The sequence below is a fragment of the Oreochromis aureus genome, linkage group 14, assembly GCF_013358895.1.
Source record: "Oreochromis aureus strain Israel breed Guangdong linkage group 14, ZZ_aureus, whole genome shotgun sequence".
Lineage (NCBI taxonomy): Eukaryota > Metazoa > Chordata > Actinopteri > Cichliformes > Cichlidae > Oreochromis > Oreochromis aureus.
The window spans coordinates 13838965-13856542 of NC_052955.1; the positions used below are offsets into that span (position 1 = coordinate 13838965).

Genomic DNA, 17578 nt, shown 5'->3' on the forward strand with positions numbered 1-17578 from the left:
AGAAAGGAGTACTGTGGCTAAAAGTAGCAAAGTAATCTAAGTTAAGTTGCGTTTAGGCATGTTAAAACTGTACCTTTATAGATGCCAGCATGTTGGTTGCCCATCGGTTTGATCCAGAAACAGCTATTAGATTGACTGCCATGAAATTAAACAGGCATTTATGGCTCCAACATGATTAATCCTTAAAACTATGTTGAGCTGCTTTCTTAAGTACTCCACCAGGCAAAAGGTTTAACATACCCAGAACAGATGCCAGCGATCACATAAATGGCCACAAAATCCATCATTTGTACGGTCATTCAGATTCTCAGATTTCTAAAAAACTGTCCCACGCAACCGGTATGAGGTTTGAGTAAAATTCTGCATCTGCTGTATATAGAGTAAAGCACTGAATGACTGCATGTGTGAATGGGTGAATGAAGCTTACAAAGTGAGGGTGCTTTAAGGTGCCAGTAAACCCAGGAAAGAGATCCACGAGCCCATCACCAGTTCAGTACTGGTGTATTGTAAAGTGCATTTTGCAATGTGAGAATACAGATAGAAGCTGGTGAACATGGTCAGCATTATGACTAATAAACATTTGCATATTATTATTGTCTCTGTGAGTCTTGTCTCTGCACAGCTGTCATGTCAAATTCTATAGCAAAGCCCACCACAACACACAGAGCAGCTGATGGCTGCTGCTTCCATGTCAGCAAAGTACAAAACTCTATATGTGCTTGTAGTGTGCTTATGCTGAACACGAGTGGTTTCATGTTATTAAACTACATAATTACAGTGCACAGTTTCCCTGCCTTTTAGCAATTAGAAACCAACTAAATATCTGTCTTTGTGGTATGTTTATGATATGAACTATATATAAACACTGATTATACACTCATTAACCACTTTATTAGATGCCAGGTTGAACCTCATTTTGCCACCTTTGTTAGCTGCTTCTAAAAACATTTCTCAAAGATTTGGGTCATATCCACACGACAGCATCACAGTTGCTTCAGATTTGTCGAGCACGACCTGAGTCTCCTGTTCCGGTGACTGTTGAGGCCGTTTGAGTGCAGGTCAGGTCGGACCAGCCACAATAATCAGGTAGGCTGTGGCATTTAAATGATGCCCAGTTGCTACTAATGAGTCCAATATGTGCCAAGAAAATATCCCCCACACCATTACACCATCACCGCCAGCAATGTGAACTGATGCCATGCCTTTAAGTTTACACCAAAATTCTGGACATACCGTCCAAATATCACGGCAGAAATCGAGATTTATTACACCAGGCAAAGTGTTTCCTATCTGCTTTTGTCCAATTTTGATTAATCTGTGCAAGTCTTAGCCTCAGTTTCCTGTTCTTATCTGACAGCATGGCATCCAGCACGGTCAGCCTACCTGCTTCAAGGTTCGACGTGTTGTTTAGAGATGCTCTTCTGAATACATTGGTTGAAAAAAAAGTATTTCAGTTCAGTTCCTATCAGTTTAAAACAGTTTGACCATTCTCTGACATCAACAAGGCATTTTCACCGAGCGAACTACCACTCACTAGATATTTTCTTCCTTTTTTTTGGACCATTCTCTGGAAACCCCAGAGATGGTTGTGAGGGAAAAACCGCAGCAGATCATCAGTTTCTAAAATATTCAGAAATATTGGTATCAACAATCATGTCACATTCAAATCACCTTCCTTCTTCATTCTGATGCTCAGTTTGAACTTCACCAGGTCACCTTGGTCATGTCAGGATTGAGTTGTTGCTTTGTGATTGGCTGATTAGATATTTGTATTAAAGAACAGTTGAACAGGTGCGCCTAATTAAGTAGCCCACGAGCGTATAGTCACCGGAAATTAAATCTGCTAAAGCAGCAAAGTGAAATAGTGTATCTCTCATAAAGCAGGCTGCTTTATCAAGCCAAAAAATGTAAAAGGTGTTATTCAGTTGGATTGTTATACAGCACAAACCATTGTGTCACAGGAAGTAAGACAGTGTAGAAAAAGTTAGCTCATGTCCACATCATCCACTACTTTGTCTCGCCTTGAAAGCTTGTCACGAGACATCCAAGTAGGAGACATTAAACCAAAGGTCAGGGTGAAGATGAGTAAGACGCTATCTGTAGACAATCAGAGGATGAGAGTGCAGCAGAAAAGGTGGTGAGGCTCACCATTTCAGTGCAAAGCATCCCCTTTATGTCTGCTCAAGACTTTTAGTTTTATTTTCTGCTTTGGGAAAGAGGTTATTGTTTTGAGACTAAGAGCATGCACAGTATTATATCAAGCAATAAACCATCAATTTTCAAAGTTTATGGATAATTCAGTGTGGATTTTTTTTAAAGCAGAGGTTCTTTTTGGAATATAGAATATATAAAACAGGGAAGCTTTGATGTTTGAAGTTAGAACTTCACAAAAAACCTTCTTTCAAATGGGAGGAAAGACTTTAAAAATGTGTTCCTTTTTTCATTCTTTGAAACAAATGCATCAGAGTTATTTATATTGTTTTTAGACTGTGCAACTTTCAGATTTGTACTGTATATCTGTACATTTCTCGCCAACATTCAGAAAGTACAATATTTGCCAGATAAAGAAGCACATTAAAAAAATATTTGTCACTAGGTCCTTCTTCTTAATTGGCTCATGTATTCATTGTGATGTCTTGAAACAACAGCTAGTGAGACAACATGTTAGAGCAATTTTAAAGTGATTAATTAGTGTTTACACAGTCAAAGACTGGAGCATTATGCATGATATTATTCTGATAGACCTCACATGTGTTTATTCTGCAGACATGACAAACATTACGAGGCCAACATACTAGGACACTGCATGTTGCTAATGAAATATTTTGATAATTAGGGTCACTTTGTAAACACAAGCCATCATTCTACACTGCCTGTGATTGGAATAATTAAGTGTGTAAAACAGTAGATGACACCAACTACATTGCCTTCTTGCAAAGTATTTAAAATCAAACATGGCCTCTTTTTTCTTTCTGTTTTTTTTTTTTAAACAATGATTTTCTGTTTGGTTTATTGCAGCGTGCCGAGGGGCTGTTACAGTTTTATAACCCTGTTCTAGGTTGTCATCATCCAGGTTTTTTTCAAAGAGGCCTCACAGAACTCATGCAGTCTCCACAGTCAGTATTTGCTTATACATACACATTAAAATGAGGCCATTCACCCGTGGAGGCTACTCATCGCGTACAGCATGCAACACAACTATCTGCCCTCTGTTCTTCAGTCAAGGGGACTGACTCATTTCACTGCCCTTACATCGGTGTGGTCACTGGTGTGGATCCTCTTTGCTTACAGTATTTGCCACTCGCCTCTGCGCAATGCACCACAGGCCTAATGACACACAAGACTGCCGGGCTCTGCCTATGGAGAGACAACTGTAGCGCTATGGCTACCTGTTTGGAGATTTACTGCAAACAGAGCAAAGCGGTGTGGCTGCAGCTCTTCCACGCCTCGGCGTCCTGTTGTTATTCGGCTGCCCATTTTTAAGTGTGTGGATTTGAGCTGCTACAGTGGTGAGGGTTGGGGTCTTTTATTTAAATGACCTCATTCTCATGAACCATGCTTCACTCTGTTCATTGAATGCGGATAGTACACAGTATGTTAACAATGACCCTGACATGATTTTAATGGAAGACAATTCCCCTTCAGATTAGTTACTGTGCTATTATCTATCATCTCAGAAACTTTTATTTTGAAAAGCAGTTCTGATAAAGGCCATGTTCTTACCTTGGTGGGATCAGAATACAACACTTTGTGATGTGAAAATAAATACTTTGGGAAGCAAAGGGATTCAATTTAGTGCTTAGATTAGATAGATTAGAAAACTAGAGTGTTACATAAAAAAAATATTTTATTTTATTTAAAAATTTATGCTTAACTGGAGCCCATCATCCTCAACCGCGAGACCCAAGAGACGTGGCAACTTTAGAGGAAATAAAATGGGTTAAATTGCTTCATAGATAAAATTCACTCCTTTCACCTTTTTGTGGTTATTTCTCCAACTTTTCTTTTTGAAAAAAAAATCAGTAAACCCAGCTGAGGTGCAAAACACTGGCTTATATTCCCATAGTCAGAACTTCTACCACTTAAAATCGTCTTATTGACTTGTTGTTTAAGCTATAGTGGGACATGCAGGCTGTAACAGAAATCTGATTAGTAGAGTAAATAACTCGTCACAGACGCATTAGAAGTCCAGCGGTATGGCTTCATGTAAACTAATTTGCACGCACAATCAAAATCAATGAGATATCTCAGCGTGACTGGCGCACAAACATCAATTAACTAACCAGCTAGAACATAAATATTCAAACCAACATCTGATCAGTGTATTAAAAGCTTGTGCTTGTTCAGTTTACATCCAAATTGGTCGAGCATTGGTAAAAGGACTGTGAAATAGAAGAAATTGTAACAGCACTGTGAGACTGTTTCAGTTTTATAAAAATTAAAAATAAGCAAATGTTGCCTGCAGCCGAGTGGCTACTTGTACAGGGGGTACTCCCCCTCGCAACCCTGAACTGGATAAGGGGAAGAGAATGGATGGACACATCTTTTGATATATATTTACCAACTAAATATATTCTTCTTATTATTATACATAATAAAAATAAACTATTCTTGTGTGTTGTAAAGGGTTATAACTGTGAGTGCACACGCATACATCAGCACATACTCAACCACAGACTGACTTTTGGTTAATTGCAGCTGCCCCATGTAGACAGAAAGGAAACAAAATTGGACGATTTGAAAAAATGAAGTTCCACCCGACCCTGTGAAACTTACCCCATGGAGAGAGAGAGAGAGTGAGAGAGAGGAGACCCAATTAAGCCTGGCTAAAGCACTACTTTTCACACCTGATGAAATCCTGTCTGTTTTTGTAAAGACTCTCATACCACAGTTCCCATTCATTTATTAAATAAGGGAACTTTTTAAACACAGGGAAGGAAAAGTAATCTAATCTGCTAAGACTGTTACTTGATGAGCTGTGTCTTCAACACCGAGCCGATTTGAAACGTGGGGAGTAGCAGCAGCTTTACAGGATAAATGACTGAAACGGGCTTGAGTATTGATATGTATTTGGCAGTTTATTTACCAAGGACACTTCAGAGAAGTATAGTTGAGAAAAACAAGTAAATAAATGCAACAGTTGTCTTATGCTATGAATGTAAAATTGTGGTAAAAATAACCCCAAACAAGCAAGAATACCTGAAAAATAATCACATATCGCAAGTATCTACTTGTACAGCATACTAAATAGTCATAATCAGGTGCATTTAAAAAAAAAAGTTTCTTTACTATTAAAGCTCTATTGTAACTCCATTAAAAAACATCAATAAAGCCAAACCTGTAATTCTGTCTCCCTTTGGCCCTGCTCAGCATAACAAAGACAGCCCAAGACTGTAGTGTAGTATTATAATAACAATGAAAATTTACATAGAAATTAGGACACTATAAAGCCCCCTTAACAGTTTACAGGCCACTAGCTATCTAATTAAACCATCTTTCTTTTTTTTTCTTGTTTATAGGGCTTGCGCTGCAAATAACATGTAATTTTTCCTAAGAAGAGGATGCAACGATTGCCAAGTGTAGACATGTTCATTTATGGACCCCGAGTGGAAGCCTTGTCTTTAATCAAAGACATTAGGCTTTGCAAGGAGCTTTCTGTGAGTTCACTTAAAGCGCTAATATGATCAAACAGTTATTTCTTCAACAGCAGTCGGTGAAATCCAAATTGCCAGCGGAGCAGATAATGTAATCGATGGGATCTCTCCTCTTAAATCCACCTGAAATCCTTTTGTAGCTATATAAACAAGAAATAAAAATGAAGATATGTTCTTTCAACTGAAAAAAGTGTCCTTTTTAAAACTAATGGTCTGCTGTTTTAAGCTGAGTCAAGGGTTGGACTCTGGAGAATTTCTTTTTCTGCAGAGAGAGGTTACAAGATAATAACCTTTGCCTTTCTTCAAATCATTTGCAATTTAAGAAGTGTTTGGATGTTTCTAAGCCATATTATTGTCTCTTTGATTTCAGTAATTGAAAAATGAAATTATTTTGATGTGTGAAAGCATAGTCTTAGAAACTAATTTGTGTATCCAATAGGATTACAGATGATTGCTGCATGCTCTGTCAAGGTTAAAGCATTTTATTGGATTTTCTGAGGTCTGATTCTTGCTCTTTAGTTGGTCTTTAGTGTGTATTTTGCACTGTAGTGACTGGAACTGTAGCACAGGGTTGGGGAAAATACTGACTTGATTTGCTTTGGATATAGCATATAATGAACTTTAAGTTTACCTTTGGGTGCTATAGGATAGTAGCACAGACTTCAACCTATGTTTTCTGTAGTTTCTCCAAATGTCGATGCCGCCACGCTATAATTGAGCATATGCATGAAATCACTGATCTGGATTACTGGAGATACAAGCTTAGTTTGGGGGATTTTTGTTACTAACTAATATGCGAATGTGTCCTAATCCTCATGCTATTTAGAGGAAATGAAGTAATGTCCTCCAACTGACTGCCTGAGCCTGGTAAAACGTTAATCTATTTATACAATTAAGTACAGCGTAGTCTGTAAACATTTAAATTTCCTTGGTTTTGCTGTAATCATTCATGACCAAATTTGATGTGGTTTCTGATGGCTAAAAATGCACCTATACATCTGCGTTAATGTGATGTAATCACTACCATTATATAATCAGTTTGACTTTGAGTTAGATGTGGAAAATTAGGGGCATGATATTCTTCATTAACAGCAGGTAGCCACAAGCCGTTTGGCTCCCGGCAGAAATAGACATGGGCAGTTTGATGCTAATGATCCTCGATCTGCATTACTCTGTTCAGTCTACTGTATGTGGGTATTTTCAGCCAAGTGCTCCAGCTGTGCTAATAATTCCAGTAAAGCGCAACTAGCAATACATCATGAAACCAAAGAGCTTTGCTCTGTTTTTCCCCCCTGTTATTCACATATATTATTTGTAGTTGTTTGAAGACAATGCTCTCTACGGCTAGCATCTGTGTTGTAATTGTTGCACAAAAGCTCATAATCCCCATTGAGTTCCTTCTTTTTGTGATTATGAGCCTGTCTACTACCTATAATCATGATAAAATGATTGTAGGATAATGTTCTATGCCAGGGATAAATAATCAGTTTAAATGTCTTCAATCCAATTTACAAGGAAATGACTTTCAACAGCTTGTAGGATATAACATTTATTAGGGGCCTTAGGCAGTTTTTCAGCCAGGGGTGCTTTTACCAGAGGGGATCCTTCTGCAGTAACCAGGGGGTGCATAGAAAGGTTTATTAGCTCAGGGTTTTTTTTTTTAAATAAAGAAAAAAATGACATATTGTTTTGAAAAGATCCAGATGCAGTCAGCTGTAACATCTAGACACCATGGCTTCAGTTTTGTGGAAACAAGTGAGCAGGTTTAAAAGAACTTGAAACTGTTAGGACGTTAGTAACATGGAAAATTTCAACTAAAGCTTGTTCTGCTGAATTAAATTAAAGCAACAGATGCTGCAAGTAATCAATAGTGTGCAAATAATTTGCTTTGATTAATAGATGATTAAAACTTGTACGCGAGCTTGGAGAAATCGACCTAAATGATATGAAAACGTAATGTACCAATTCATAATTTACTGTCTAAACCATATTTGGGACAAGATTAAGGAATATAGCAAAAGTAAGGTACGTGTAATATATCGTATTAAATAGACCATATCTGGCAAAACAAATAGAGAATAAAGCAATAAGAGATCATTTCAAGCTCCAAAAAGGTTGAAGTAGCCAAACAAGTGCAGTGTGCAAGCCCCTGCAGTCTTTCAGAGTTCAGACTTATATAAATGAGACGACTGAAACAATATTTCTCTTCTACACATATAGAGACAAGAGAGGCAAACTCGGGCCTACCCTGCCAACTTGACATACACTATATCCTGACAAATTTATTACCATTAAGCCTCTGTAAGGTACCACGTGACTCATGATTTATTACAATCACCTGCTGTATGTGTGTGGATGCAAAATTGCCTTTATCAGGCAGTGCATGCACCGGCTGATAAAATGTGTAGCATGTGTGTAACAGTTTACCAGTTTTCTATACGGGAGAATGATGGCGGTCGTTACTGCATGCAGTTCATATTCAGCTACGCATATTTGAATGAACGATGAATTCAGGAGCCTCGAAGAAACAAATGTATGGAATAGGGTGGTGTATGCGTTTACGCAAGTGTTTTTGTTTACTGTAAAAAAGCAAAAAAGCACAAATTACGTTCAAAGGATTAATTATTAATGGAAGTAACTGCATCACAGTTCAATCTGGTGTTGCCTTTGACATTTACCTGTAGCAAGTATGACTTACAGGTGGTTACGTGTATATTAGCGTGACAAAAAACGAGACAGGAAACCAATTGAGCGCACATGTTTCATCCCTCAAAGGCATAAAGAATTGATGACCTGATATATTTGGAGTATCATTTCCTGTAATAATTTGCTATGGGGGGATAAAAAAAAAAAGAAATTAAAATTTGCACTAATCCTGTCCTCGGTTATAAATGCTGTTGTGCTAAAATAAGTTTAAAGACATGTAAATGTGAATTTTGGGTGAATAATAGGTCAGAAGAAAGTCTTGCAAACACGCATTTCCTCGAGCATGATTACAGTCCATTATTCTTCCCGTGTTCTAGCCCGCTGTGTTACGCATGATACAACTGTAGAGTCCCCTACAGTATGTGCTAACATACGTGTGAATGTTCACGTACACGTATATGGCTTGAGCATAAGAAAACCTACATTTCATTTCAATAAACCTTGTTCTGGCTCAGCCATTCAGGGTCACTTACAAGGGTCTGATTCAATTATTCCTCCTTTCACAACAGGAGGAAAACATTTTCATGGTGAATGGTTTTGCCTAAATAGATTACCATCTCAAATAATTCAATTTCCGTTAATTTGATTGATTTCATACCAGGGGGAAAAAGAAATCTTAATTTAAAACCATTGCATTTCTAATCAAACATTAACTGAGAAAGAGGCCTGGGTGAAAATCTTTTATTACCAGTTTCTCCACTAATTTAAATAGAAAATGCTGATGGCGGCCCAATTAAATGGCTCCACCACTATTCGGCCCACATCCAAGATCTCAAAAATAAACTGCTTAACAGTTTGTGCATGACCGTTTGTCTTGTAACACACATACTCATACACCAACGTACACACATAGCAGGGAGAATCTATGGTTAGCCATTACTACAGAGGATCCAGATGAAGCAGTTCAGTCATCTGATCCATTCCCATTTATTATTCATCCTGCTCGGGGAGACAGAAACGCTGGGCTTCTCTTCCTAGAGAGACCCTGGAACCCCATCTATTCTCGTGAGCAAAGGAAATGCCATGCAGTAGTCGAGTGAATCACAGAGACAGGAAAAGAGACAGAAAGGGAGAGAAAACAAAAGTTGGAGGTGTGGGTTATTGTGGTGCACATGAAGTGGAAAGGACCATGAGGCATGCTGCAAATCAAATTATAACCAATGGGTGGGGGTGGGGTCTGTAAAAAATATGAAATTATGACTTATTGAGCATGCCTCGACCAGGTGCACTTTGCAGACTGGTGCCCACCAATGCTATGCTGTCAGAAAGTAAAGCAGCCTGGCCAGTGCTGTGAGGAGAAAACACCTTGTGGAGACATTGTGTGAGTGGCAGGCAGAACTGGCAAGCTGCCACAGATAATAACATCTGAAATAAATTTGATGTGTGGAATTCAATCTGTAGTGATAGGGACGGCTGCAGCATTAGAGTGAAGTTCTAAATGCTATCTACTCATCCATGGAATGAGGACTGACACGCAGTCTCAGAGAATAGATTGTGCAATTAGCAGCCTTTGTGCTGTTTTGACACAATGAAAAAGGGAAATGAGATTCAACGTCGTCATGCACAGTTCTCTGTACCGCTGTGATTCCCACAAGATAGTCCACATGTACCATGTTTCAGGTGAGAATAACTTGAGGGACTTGAAACATTAGGAGGTATGATATAAAAAAGAAAAAAGTATAGAGCAGGAGAACAAGAGAGGGTTCAGGTGGTCACACTTATTAATAATCTGCAATATTACATTTCCATTCAAAAACTCAAGATTTTTTAAATGATCACCCCTGATGTGATTTCTGACATGTTTTCTCCTCATTTCGAGGAGCACGCCACCACTGCCACAACCAAAGAATGCAATACACGAGTTAAAGAAAAGGGGGCGCTCTTTGAGTAGGCATTAAGCAAAACCTCTGAGAACAGCGTTTCACCAAACTTTACTAATTATTCCTTTAATTAAACAGGTTGTTGCGATCCTTTTAACACACGTTTTATTGAACACACACACAAACACAGACAAACTGTTAAAACCTGTGGATACGTTATAAACCCATGTGTACGAGTTGCTCCTTTAACTTATTGATGTGTATCGTAGCCTAAATATAAGAATACACAATTCATTTACCAAATATCACTCTAAACTTCTATTAGACTAACTGCTGCGTAAAAAATAAGAAACTAAACGCTTCTTCTACCTCAGAGTTATTTGTGCTTCAGCTATAAAGCCAAAGCGCAACGAGCTGGGGACAGACTGGTTTCACTCACATGAACTAAAAAGCTATAACCATAAAAGAAAATTACTATAATATCCTATAAAGTGTCTGTGGTTCTCGATGGTGAAATCACCACACCTCCCTGCATCTTTTTTACACTTCCTGTGGAATTACTGTAATATTCCTTCAATATTCCTGCTGGGCTTTCGGGTGATTCCGTGTTTGGGGTTTGTTTTACATTTCTGTAAAGTCTCCAGATATTACTGTAATATTCCTATAGTGTTTCATAGGCCTGCATGTCATCGCAACACAACGCAGTCCAATATCATAGCGGGCTCCCTGCTTGAGCCCTCCCTCCGCCTCTCATGTGTCTACATTTTCATCCCATGGCCGTCTCTAGGTGATTTAGCGCCGCCAGTCTCAAGCAGGTGTCCAACATGGCGATCACGGGAAGCGGATCTCTCGCAATTTCTTTCTTTGTTTTCGTGATTTCAGCGGCGTTTCTTCCGAAAGGTAAGTGTTTTCGTAGGTGTATGTATGTTTTTATTTTGGTGGGGCTTCTCGTGTGTGTCCGTACCTAATGCAGAAATAGCCCTTCCACAGCAAAAGCCCGAGGAGTACCGGGAGAAGTTGTGGTGCGTTTGCGCTCTAGATGCGCACAAGCTTCCCCTCCAAATCTCAGCATCACTTTCTATTTCTCCGATAGTGCCGTCGACTCCAAATTACTCACGCCGTTTCTCGACACTGTTGGGCTGCTTATCGTGTGGGCTTATTTTAGCGCTGATTAAAAGGGGTGCTGTCCTGAGTTTTTACTGCAGCACAGCTACAGATAGGACTGCTAGAAAAAAGTATTCTCAGCGCTGCACAGTTAGGACAGGCGGAGATAAAGTATCGCCAGAGATAATCGAGTGAAGTGGTCGTACAGTATTTTGACCCAGGGCAAGTACAAGGCAATTGCTCACTGAAACGTGGTCGACTCTTGTGCCTTGAGAGAGAGGATAGAGAGAGCACGGCTGAAGCGCGCTCGTATCCTTTGCTTATACCGCATAACCCTCCACAGTCCCAACTCATCTCTGTGTCTACAAATCTCCCAAGTCTGGGCTTCAGGTGCGCTTTGGAGGAAAAACACGCATTGCAGCTCTAGTCTCGCACATTGTCCTCTGGCCGCACAACTGCAGCCGCTGTTGACCGTGTGTGTTCCCGGTCCGCAGTCTTCACTTTTCCCCTCAGTGAGTGACGCTGGGAAATGTAAATCTGTCATGTCTTTGTTACTCTTGTTTTTTCACAGCGTAACTGCACGAACCAGGGCTAACTAAATGTGCGTGGCTATTGCAGTGCCCAGTCCCATCATTTCCCCGTTATTCCACCGCGTTTGCATCAGAGTTGCATGCGTCAGTGTTTTTTTTCCCCTGGAAAACGTATCCGCTGACAATGTGACGCATGTGAAGCGGTTAAAATGTCAGCTTGCAGCCACTTTAAATCCCTCCCAGAGGTAGGATGGACATGTTGTGCTGTCAATCCCCGGGTTGTTAAAATGGCAAGCAACAGTTGCAGTGACAGGTTTACACTTGAAGATTACTTGAGCGACTCCCCCCCCCCCCCCCCTTTTTTTTAGCAGTTTATCTTATTTTATTTATTTTTTAGAAATTGCAGCCATACTGTAGAACAGTGGCATCTGCAGCACACATCAACAGGTCTGCAGAAACTAATCACTGCATGCCTGTGCTTGCCCAAGTGGTAAAGAGTGTTCCCAAAATGAGGTTACTAGTCAAAGGAAGTTTTAGACATTGTGTTTTTTTCCAGTTCACTGCTTATGAGGCTTTCATTTCACAGTTGTTGAATTTATTATAGTCTGTGTTGAATAGCGGTTAAATGACATTTACAGCATTGTCTGGCGTCTCCTTGTCACATTAATTTAATTAACCTCTCAGCTGAATAAAATAATGCATCGTGAATGTGAAACGACCCCAAGCTCGGTACACCGAGAGCTGCAGCATTACAGGAAACTCGTGTGACCTCTTCTTTCAGGTAAAAATCCCCAAGCGAGAAAGGGTTGGATGTGACCCTAGGTTATTCAGCTCTCTGGCTGTCCATGTGTGAGTGCTGGGCGCAAAAGAAAAAAGGCCCAAACTCTGTGTGTGTGTGTGCAGTGGGGAAACTCTGCTTTTTACAGCTTTCAATTTTTCTTTGTAAACAGGGTTCGTACGGGTGCTTGAAATCCTTGAAAATGCTTGAATTTTAATGTTGTCTTTTCAAGGTTGGGAAAATGCTTGAATTTCAGATGTGGTGCTTGAAAGTGCTTGAAAATGTAACTGTATTTCATTCACCACAAATAACTATCTGATTAAATAGTTTTCTTATCAGATAGAGAAATAAAATGAGTCGCAAAATGTAAAAGCAAAATTTCCCGCCTGGGCTTCCTTGCGTCTGTTTCAACGTGTGTCCCCGCCCCTCCTCGGCCAGTCGGGGATGAGTGCGCTAACATACCTGTAGGTTGCTGTTTAAATGAGTGTATGATGGAAAACGACAGTGGCGGAGTTTGCGCTCTCCAGTCGCATGATAGGTGAGTCCTAGTAAATAATTTTCCAGTACGTGTACGTTACGCATGCAATTTTTAAAAATTATGATTATTATTTTGCTAGCTACCAGACTCGCTGGAGAAATGATTGAAATGCACTGAGTGTGATGCAGTATGGCAGTGCTATTATGGAATATGCTGTGAACTTAGCTAACATTACTTAGCAGTGATATGAGTTAATTTACTCAAGTGAAAGCTTTAAACATTAGCCCGATACATAACTAGCTAACTTAAGGCTTTCTGATTAACCCTCTGGGGTCGACCCAGAGTCTCCATTTCAACTTGGGTCGAACGTGCGGACTTCAAGCTATATACCAGTGTTTAAACTGTGTTGATAGGCCACGTAAAACCGGTGTTTTTTGTTTTTAATAAAACAGTGGCGTTTACTCCGGGAAGAAACGGTAAAAAACGGCGTTTTCTATGGAGAGCGCTAGCAAAGACGCTTTGCTTGTGAGTGAAAAAGAAAAAGAAAAACACTCCTTCCTATTGGTGGAAAAATGTACCATGTCGACCAATCAAAAATGATATGGCAACATGTGCAATTTGGTCGTTTGGGAAGAGGGGAAGTTTTAGGAGTGACCGGCGAAAAGAGAGAGAGAGCGAGTGAGCGAAAAGACAGAGAGAGAGTTTTGATACGTGAGAGATTTGTGACGTTTGTGTTGTCTTGTGTAGTTAGTGTGTAGTTTTTGTTGTGTGTGTCAGTTCTACTAGTGAACGTCACAGTTGCTGCAAAAAAAGCCACCAAAGGCAGGTTACAGTGTAAACGCTGGTGACACACCTGCCGTCAAACCTGCAGGTTTATCCCTGTGCTGTTCTCATCTGTGTTACAGTGACACAAACTATTTTTGGAGTTGCATAAATAATTTGTGTGCCTTCTTATTTGACGAGAGCACCTGATTGTTCTGTAAATAGTTTTAAATGGTTATATAAAAACGTCTGAGCCTTGGCTGCATTTTTCTTTTAGGTAAATAGTACCATATAACTTTGTTGTTTGCAAAACTTGTGCATATTTTTAAAAAATGTACATGTAAATTAGATTTTAAGTAGATGCTTGTGCATTCTTAAAGTCTTATATGTTGAATTGAACTATGTGATCTGTTCAAAGCCTCTCAGTCAGTGCTGTTCTCCATGCCTGTCTGACATGATGTTATTAGCACAAACACTTTAAAGGTGATCATTTAGGACTTCAGCAATAATACAGACAGCAATGTAGTTAGCAATAAAACAGTTTTATTGGAATTAACTTAAAAACAAACAAACAAACATCTATTTTTTGTCACACAGGAAAGAAGCATCAATATCTGATGAGAAGACTTATTTCTGTTTTGTTTTGTTGTTGTTTTTTTTCAACAGGAGAAGAATATCTAACAAGTTGATTTGTTCACATTTCACATCTTAATTTTTAAGTGAAATGTGCATTTTGAGTTTATACACTATGTATATAAGGCGGACGTTTCCTTTTGCAGTATTTTTATGTGGGGTATTTTCTGTGTCTTAACAAAAGGGGAGCAAAGGTGTCTTTTCACATGGTCTTACTGAGGTGATGCAATTGAAACATGCATTCTTTTCTTTCTTTTTTTTTTTTTTTGGCGGGGGCTGGAAAAGCTTGAAAAGGGACCTTGAAAGTGCTTAAAAAGTGCTTGAATTTGACCCTGAAAAAGGCGTACGAACCCTGTGTAAACGATCCAGAACGTGTGGATTCGAACTAGTGAGACGAGAATAGTTTCCCTAACTTGATGTTTCCTACCACAAAATGTGCATAGCGATAGGTGAAAAGGGAAGCACTGATAATGCTAAAGAGCTTCTCAGCATCCTGTTATGAAATGCCCAGACTTTGCATTTCACCAAAGTATCTGTTTAGCAGTATTTCTCTGCCTGCGTCTCCTGGGGCTCGGCCTGTTGTAGCAGATCAGATGGTTGAATTTCAGAAGGTTGCATAATCCCACTTATTGCCAGTTTAAAGTCATTCGTCAGGACTGAGTGATGGTGAAGGGGATCAATACGAGCTGTCATGAAGCCTCAACGTGCTGCTGAAGGAAGGGTCTGGGAGAAACAAAAGGAAACATACAGTTGTTACGGTACTCTCGGTTGCCAGTTGGCATGTGACCCGGTGAGTGATTGAAGACGTTCGTCTCTGGCTCCTTGTGGTGGGGTTTGGCTTTGAAACAGATCCTACTGAAATCTGCTCGCGGTGTGCTGCTCTTCCCTCAATTTCTCTGTGTCTCTTTGGATTCTGGAGGGTGGCAGTGTTTTAGTTCTTCAGTCATCATACGAATGTTGAGCTCCCCACGTTTTTTTCCGCTGGTGTGTGCCAGTAGTGCAAGCTGGGGCCTCGAAGAAGTACATTCATATTTGACTTTGCATATTTTTGTTGAGCCCTACAGGATCAAGTATCAAAAAATGAATAAAAATATCCTCTTTTAATTTTTTTTCCTGCACAGTGTAATATTTCCCTGCATTTTAGTAATTTTGAAAATTTTACCATTGCAGTTAGACAACAGTAAAATGTTATTCATATATATATTTACTTTTTTTGAATATATATGTAGTGTATAAATACAGCTCACTATTTCATTTTAGGGTTTTGTATGTTCAAACAATTCTGTGAAATAACTACAAATACCAAATAACTGGCTTATTAAAAAGCTAAAAATTGTACTTCGGTACCAACTGACTGACTGCCAGAGTATCTAAATCAATAGTCCACGAGTCTTCCAAAGCCCAAGGTAACCCGATCAAACTGCATTATTTGGCTGACTAAAAGTCTAAGGCTTGAAGATGTGCAATTTAGTTTCACAGAAGACAAAGAAAAGCCTCAAATTCCCCAGTGAAGCTTGGCATTTGTGCTCAAAAATCGCCTCAAACAATTACTTTATTACCAAAGTAGATGCAGATTAATTTTGTGCGAATCCACAAATCGATTAATTGAGTAACTGTTTCAGCTCTCAGTTCATTAGTGCCATTTGTGTAGCAAACTGAAGTGGCCTTCTTTTGACTATCTCTATAAAATAGCACTTACAGTACTGTACAGTGTTTCGGGATAAATGTAATACGGCACTTAATGGCCCATTGATATGTGCCCGCTTGCAAAGTATTTCATGGCCTGTACGGTGAGATCACCACAGTACATCATTTGTAACAATAATATTCTCTTCTATTTAAAGAAATTGAATTTATTGCTCATTAAATTTACATTAAACTCTGCTTAATAAGCCTCACTCTAATTGCTGGATAATGCATGGCACTACTTTATGCGGTGGCAGCTAATCTTACTGTTGGAAAGCGAGCGGCTGGCAGAAAAATGGCAGGTGATGCATGTAAGAAATGTAGCCACTTGTAGGAGCTGCAACAATGAAAATCATATAGACTGGAGTTTTATTACTTCACTGAGGACATCACACTTCCAGGCTGCATCTTCCTACTGTATATGCTGTGTGAAAATGCAAAGATTGCACGGGCTCATCTGTAAATCAAATGCAGTTAAAGCCATCTCTATCTAGTCTCTGCAAGGCAGAGTGTGTGAATGTGCACTCGCGATCAAACTTCACACTCTCTTTGAGCTTATAAAATGAATCTACGTGCGGAGGGTCCTTGTAGCTCAAGGCAAATGGGCAGATTTCACTTCAACACTTGTCCTTTCACGTCAGGTGTTGTTGTAAGCCAGCCAATATACACAGAGAAAGAAGGTGGTTATGGAGGTTCGTGTTGGGAAAAATTGAAAATCTCTTTCTATCCTTGACTTTATATTCCTTTCAATTTCTGAAAGACTCCAACGTCTCTTTAAAAGTATCTCCCTGGGTGCTGGGCATGAGGGTTTTTGTCCATACACTTTATAGCAGGACCTTTAAGTAAATGCTCTATCAGGTTGTTTTGTCAAGGTCACAGGAGGTACTGCTGGAGACATACATCACACTGAGTTGTGTAGTTATTATTACCAACACCCCCCTCAGCCTGCCACCAAAAAAAAAAAAATAACTGTGGATCTTCTATGTAAGGAATTTATGTACAACTGAATGACAAACTGAGGCCGATCAAAAATGTGTCTGTCTGTCTGTGTTGAAATGTAGTAAACAGTCAATTAGGAGAAACAGACAGATGACAGGTTCTTTCATGATTGTGGGGACAGAAGCCTCCATTCACAGTGCTGTGGTAATGAGCAGGAGTGCTGATGTCTCTGCTTATGAATATGACATTGTTCTCTCTGTTCCCTGGATCTGGGAGACCTCACTCTATTGGCTGCGATGCTTAGACGCTGACAATCAGGACCACAATGACCAAAAAAAAAAAGTAAATGCAAAGATTTTGTTTTGAAAGGGGCATAGAGTGCACATTAGTGTGGGTGATGGAGCAATTACAAGCCACCATTAAGGCCGTGGAGCAGTCAAACCACAGCACTTTGGAAATGAAGAACTCCAGTGGGTAGAAACCCTCCA

At 39.6% G+C, this 17578-nt stretch overlaps 1 protein-coding gene across 3 annotated transcripts in view; it reads left to right on the plus strand.

Annotated features, from left to right (window-relative positions):
- The first annotated feature begins 10948 nt into the window (after positions 1-10948).
- cadm1b (cell adhesion molecule 1b) overlaps positions 10949-17578 on the plus strand; it is a 165372-nt gene continuing 158742 nt past the window's right edge. For 2 of the 3 annotated variants that reach the window (XM_031760184.2, XM_039622821.1), the window contains exon 1: positions 10949-11080. In XM_031760184.2, the coding sequence (XP_031616044.2) occupies positions 11005-11080 (76 nt within the window). In that variant the 5' untranslated portion in view covers positions 10949-11004. The remainder of the gene's footprint in view (positions 11081-17578) is intronic. The other variant, XM_039622820.1, reaches the window with a different exon arrangement.